This window comes from Panthera onca, chromosome D1 (assembly GCF_046562875.1).
Source record: "Panthera onca isolate mPanOnc1 chromosome D1, mPanOnc1 haplotype 2, whole genome shotgun sequence".
NCBI lineage: Eukaryota > Metazoa > Chordata > Mammalia > Carnivora > Felidae > Panthera > Panthera onca.
The window spans coordinates 15064644-15071328 of NC_138348.1; the positions used below are offsets into that span (position 1 = coordinate 15064644).

Sequence of the window (6685 nt, forward strand, 5' to 3'; positions counted from 1 at the left end):
GACATACTTTTCATATTGAAAGTTACTTATTACAAGAGGAGGTCAGTTTGAAGACGGGACTGTTCCTGAATATCCCCCAAATATCATTAAGATCATCTAAGACAGATAAGGTAAGTTTTCTAATAGTGTTGATGCTTTATTAAAGGTTGCTCCTTTCCGCATATACTACTCATTATTTTTCAACCCTTTTAAGACATAGTAATAGAATAATTTATCCTTATCTCAATGCTTCAAAAGATAATTCATGAATATCATTTGCTAAATTTACAGTTAAAAATTTTTGGTACAGGGAGGGGACAAAACATAAGAGACTCTTAAATATGGAGAACAAACAGAAGGTTACTGGAGGGGTTGTGGGAAGGGGGATGGCTAAATGGGTAAAGGGCATTAAGGAATCTACTCCTGAAATCACTGTTGCACTATATGCTAACTAATTTGGATGTGAATTAAAAGAAATAAAATTTTAAAAAAATCAAAAAAAATTTTTAGGTTCAGAGAGACTGAGCAAATGGTAGGACCCAGCTCTCTGACACCAGGCACCATGGTTTGGCCATGAGATACCTGCTCATAATGAAGAAAAATCATGAGAATGAAAACAAAATTTTACTATATTTCAAACACACAAATATGAAAAATAAATGATATAGATCAGCTGTTTCATCTAAGCACAGGCATGGAGAACAGTTGCTGGGATCAACTGCTATGCATGACGTGAGTCTCTGTTGCTTCTTTGAGAGTAAAATTGGTGATGATCCTTCCTAAGTTCGTTATGTAGTTAAATGCTTCTCTGTTTCATTGCCCAAACTGTCAACTCTTCCTATCTCCTAGGGGCATTCACCATCCTAAAATTAAATGAAAGTCCTATGTGTGTCCCCAACGGTGTGGTCGGTGTCTCAAATAATTTCCATAGCAACCTGTGAGGTGGACATTATTATTCTTGCTTTATGGATGAGGAAACAAGGACATAAGGTATGAAAGTAATGTACCTCAGATAAAAGAAATTGCAAGTGGAAGAACAAGGCTTCTACTCTGGTCGTTCTGATTTTCAAACCAATACAATTAACCACTGCAATAATTATTTTTGATATTTTGCAACAGAGTCTGGGGGCCCATTTTTTTGGAAGGGGACCCAGTAAGAAACACTTAGGGTTAGCGGAGAGGCCCCTATAAAAGGGCTGTTCAGTGAGAGCAGTACCACATTTTTCTTAACATTTGCGAGTTCCAATATGTCACTGTGTGTGCTGTGTCTGTGCCTGCTGATGAAACTGCTCCACATAAGCTTTCCTCAGAGTAGCCTTGAAGTAATTATAAGTATCATGGTCATATGAAAAAGAGATTACTAGTTCGACATTGTTTATTATAAAGTAACAATAGAGGGCATGGATTAAAAATTAGGAGGGAAAACAATTGACAGGTATTACCCGACCTAATCTTGGCTCCAGCCCTTAAGAGCTACTCAATCCTGGGCAAGATCCTTAACTTCTCTATGATTCCATTCCCTAACATGTAAAATAGGGATAAAAATGATAGTAGCATCCCTCTTGTAGGTTTGCAGTGAGGATTAAAAATGAAAAGGTGTCTGCAAAAACACTTAGAGCATACTAAGGGCTCAGTAAGCTTTAGTTAATACTACCATCATTGGGATAATTATTAACATTAGTCTCTGAGATTGTTTCCTCATCTTCAAAATGAATGAAAAAATACCAAACACACACGTTACACTATGAAAACGGACCATGTAGGCAAAGCATCTACTATAAGCCATGGACAAAGCAATCAATCATTCAAAAGTATATATTATTGGCTACGATAAATTCATTGAACTCAGGAAACATGCATTGTGACTACTTTTAAGTAGCTCTTGTATCCAGTCTTGACATTCCCATAACCAATGCCCTGTTACTCTTTCTTCAACTACTGTGAATAGTCTGCTATTGGGATTCCTGTATCTTCCTTCCACCTCTTCTCCGAACCTCAGTCCATTTCACCCAAAGCACACAAAGATCTTTATGAGAATAATATCCAAGCTCCCCCTTCATATTCTTCTTCATCCTCCCACTCATATTCTCAATTACCTTCCATGGTTCCCCATTTCCTAGAGATAAAGGGAAAATTCCAAAGCTTGCATTTGTAGACTACATCCATCTACTACCACTGTTTCAGGCTCAGCTACTACAATGTGTACAAGCTACTACTTCGACTTAGATTCTCAGTCATCTGGGATGATTTAAGTGTGCACATGTGGTCTCCTGCCTGTGTGTTTACAAATGTTCCCCAGGTCCACAGTCTTAACAAAGATTTCAGCTGGGAGGCAATCTGAATTAATTCTCAAGAACCCAGAATTTTTATTTCCAACACATACACAACCTCAAAAGAATTCACAACTGAATAGAATCCAATAAGTTTTTATATATTAGAGTGGAAAGTTTAAGAAATTCAAGGTTGCATTAATAAAAATTGTTTTCTTTTCAGGTAATGTGACTAACTGTCAGGTGAAGCGCATGGAGAAGAGGAACAATGTGACAGAGTTTGTTCTACTGGGACTCACAGAGAATCCAAAGATGCAAAAAATTATATTTGTCGTGTTTTTCGTCATCTACACCATCACTGTAGTAGGTAATATGCTCATTGTGGTCACTATCACTGCCAGCCCATTGTTGGGGTCTCCCATGTACTTTTTCCTGGCCTATCTCTCCTTTATTGATGCCTGCTATTCCTCTGTTAATACTCCTAAACTGATCATAGATTCCCTCCATAAAAAGAAGACTACCCTATACAATGGATGCATGACTCAAATATTTGGAGAACATTTCTTTGGAGGTGCTGAAGGCATCCTGCTTACTGTGATGGCCTATGACCACTATGTGGCCATCTGCAAGCCATTGCACTACATGACCATCATGAATCGGCGGGTGTGTGGCCTGTTAATGGGAGTGGTGTGGGTGGGAGGCTTTCTTCATGCAACTATACAGATACTCTTCATCTTCCAATTACCCTTCTGTGGCCCTAACGTCATAGACCACTTTATGTGTGATCTGAACCCTTTGCTCAATCTTGCCTGCACTGATACCCACACTCTAGGGCTCTTCGTTGCTGCCAACAGTGGATTCATCTGTCTGTTAAACTTCCTCCTCTTGATGGTCTCCTATGTGGTCATTCTGCGCTCCCTAAGGAACCACAGCTTGGAGGCAAGGCGCAAAGCCCTCTCCACCTGTGCCTCCCACATCACGGTGGTCGTCTTATTCTTTGTGCCCTGCATATTTGTGTATATGAGGCCTGCAGCTACTTTATCTATTGATAAAGCAGTGGCAGTGTTCTACACTATTATAACTCCCATGCTAAACCCGCTAATCTATACTTTGAGAAATGCCCAGATGAAAAATGCCATTAGTAAATTGTGCCGCAGGAAAGCTATTTCAGGGGAGAAATAAATGTGCCTGGAGCTCAACAGTGATTCAATGGAAGCAAAGGTCAAAAGGACATTTTGGATGATCTTGGCAAAGAATACCTAAGGGATGGAGAAATAAATTACCTACTATGAATCATAAAATCCGCATTAAGCATAGCTGAAATGGATGCAAGAGAAAAAATGTAACCCAGGACCACTTTGAATATACAGAAAATTCTACCAATTTGGGGTTTAGTTTTACTAGCTTCAACCATATATATGGATTTATAGGCTTTTCTTCCAATACTAAATTAAAGAAATAATAGTATTGTTATTGAGCAATTATCTCTATAACAGTCTAAGGAGGTATAGGCTATTATCACCATTTTACAGGTAAACAAACTAATAGAAAGGGGAAGGTACCAAAATGGATACATTGGAAAGCCAGTAATCAGAATTGACTGACTTCCCAGATCATGTCCTTAACTGCTGTTAACAGGCAATGATAATCAAAAAATCAGATGAATATACTAGTTACCATTTACTGAACCAGAGACTGCGCTGGACACAATATATATATTAGTTCATTAGCTATAGCAAAAAGCTAATAATTTTTCATTAATAACTGCTTGCACGTCTTGCCTGTAGCATTATGGTATTTAACATTTAGGGCCATAAAAGCATTGGCCATTTAACCTCTGAGGAGTAGGTAATGAAGATTAGACCATGTTTCCAAGTTCCCTTGTAAGCTTCAGAACAATTTTGTACTGTTCATATCACTCATATGCTAATACCCCATCAGAAAGAGTTAATGACTCAAAGACCATGTTGATGTCAGACAGAAATTTCTTTTTATTATACAGTTATATTCTGTAAAACACTTGCCTACTATATAACAATAGTTTCTACAAGATAGCACAATGTCTCATGCACAATAAATATTGAATGAATGAACAAATGAATGAATGAATGAGAGTATAAAGGAAGATGAAAAAATTCAAAAATAAAAAGAAAGTAGTACTAGAGGCTAGGGAATTCTTTCCCGCTTTTATCTGATTCAACTCTAAGGAGAATTCTGGCTAAACCTCTTGGGGAAATTTCAATTTGTTTTCACTCCTGCTTCTGCTAAGGATGAGAAAGAAATGGAAACTACAGTTCTCAGCATATGAGCAAATAGTTTACCTTGATATTCTCCTGCTTTCAGTGATATTTTATTATCTTTTGAGTGTGGCCTGCTTATGTTATGTTTCTCTGTTAATCAGTATGCTTTTTGGTACCATTTCATCATTAAAAGCTTTCTTTTTAATATGTGGCTCTTTCTATGCAAAAAGCGATCTCAGGAAAAACATATTCCCTTCATTCTTTTGTCCTCCCTTCATTAATCATCAAATATTTTTGAGCCCAAGAAATGTATCAGGCAAGTTGATAGTAGCTGGCACTTCAGTGGTGAAGGAAAGGAGAACAAGGTTCTGCCCCCACAGAGCTTAGCATCCAATGAAAGACTCCCAGGAGGAAGCAGAAAGTTACAAGTGTTATAAATGGTAAGACAGTGGAATCACAGGGTGCTATGAAACCACAATGGAGGGACACACAACAAAGACCTTCAGAGTCCGGAGAAGGTTCCTAGTGAAAAGACACAAAACTAGAAACCAGCGGACAGAAAAGACCTAAAATTAGAACCCAATGAATGGAAAAAAGTCAGTCAGTAGAGTGACTAGGCATGGGGTTGGCAGAGTGTCCTAGAAGACAGAATACACAACAAAGGCTAGGACGTGGAAAAGAATACACAGGAAACCTGATCAATCCAATATGGCCAATCAATTCAAAAACATCGGAAGTTCTTGGAAGCCAGCGAGTGGTGCAGTTAGATTTGAGTTTTAGAATGGTAACTCTAGCTAGAGTGTGGGAAATGGACTGAAGGAGATAAGACTGGCAACAGGAGAGCAGTTAGAGGTAACAGAGATGATTTGGTTATGAAAGATAGGAACAAGGGGAAAAAAAAAAAAGGCTGGTTCTTTTGACTCAAGGTAGAACCAGTCCTGTATTACAACATATACCCCAGAGCTCCCATGGCTCCAGCCTGAAGCCAAGCTCCAGTTGGGACCACATTCTTTCTTCCCCTACTATAGTCAGTTTCCCTCAACCCTTCACCATATGAGTCATTTTCATAAAAATCCCCATCTCAGAGTCTGCATCTAGGGAACCCAGACTAACACAGAGAGATAGAAAAGGGTTCAAGACCTATTTAGGACTATAAACAAAAGAACTTAATTTAGGATGAAGATTTGAGAGAGAAGTCATGGATGACACCCAGTTTCTAGTGTAGACTACCAGATGGGTGGAACAGAGAAAAGATGAATGTTTTTTAGTGTGTTGAATGACGTTTAAGTAACAATGTACAATTAAATACTGTATATGTTTCTGATATCAGAAAGATGTAGGTCACAGAAATGTAGGAACCATGAGCATACAGATGGCAATTAAAGCCATAAAAGTATTAGATATCATCTATGGAGAGTGTTACTTCACCTATGGGTGATCTTCATGGTCTATCAAATAGCCATTTTGATTCTTAAGAGAAAACAAACAAAGAAAAAAAAACACATTCTAAAATAGAACTCTAATAATGTCGATTGGTATATTAGAAATTCAATAGGATACAAATCTATAAAATAAAAACAGGCTATCAAAGAAATAAAAAATCAGACTAGCAACAGAATTTTGTTAGCAAAACTAGAAATTGGGAGTTAATGAAAAAAATCTTTAATGTTCTCAAGGGAAAAACTAAAACCACTAATTCTGTATCATGCAATATAGAATTCAAAAGTAAGAATAAAAGAAATACATTCTCAGACATGCCAAGACTCATAAATTTTATCAGTCAAGAATTATATCTCAGCAAAATGAACTCAACACATTCAAAAGATTACACATGATGACCAAGTGGGATTAACCCCTGGGATGCAACTTTAGTTTAAAATATGCAAATAAATCAATGTGATACACACATTAAAACCACATGATTATCTCAATAGAGACACAAAATGTATTTATATTCAACATAACTGTCATTATGTTCAACAATCTTTCATGCTAAAAATTTGATCTCAACAAAATAGATTTAGAAGGAAATTTCCTCAACATATACACAAAAAGGCCATTTACTAAAAGCCCACAGCTAATATGATAATCAATGGGGGAAAACTGACAGCTTTTCCTCTAAGATCCAGTACAAGGCAAGGAAGCCTATGCCACTTCTATTTAACATAGTACTAAAAGTATTAGCAAGAACCATCA

At 37.3% G+C, this 6685-nt stretch overlaps 1 protein-coding gene across 1 annotated transcript; it reads left to right on the forward strand.

Moving 5' to 3' along the window:
• The first annotated feature begins 2498 nt into the window (after window positions 1–2498).
• LOC132676912 (olfactory receptor 4C46) lies at window positions 2499–3431 on the forward strand. The gene has a single exon (XM_060628886.3). It carries the CDS (start codon window positions 2502–2504, stop codon window positions 3429–3431), a length of 930 nt encoding a protein of 309 aa, XP_060484869.3. The 5' UTR covers window positions 2499–2501.
• The last annotated feature ends 3254 nt before the right edge of the window (window positions 3432–6685 follow it).

Coding starts and splice junctions, on each gene's coding strand:
- LOC132676912 (XM_060628886.3), top strand. CDS start 2,502: ATGGAGAAGAGGAACAATGTGACAGAGTTTGTTCTACTGGGACTCACA.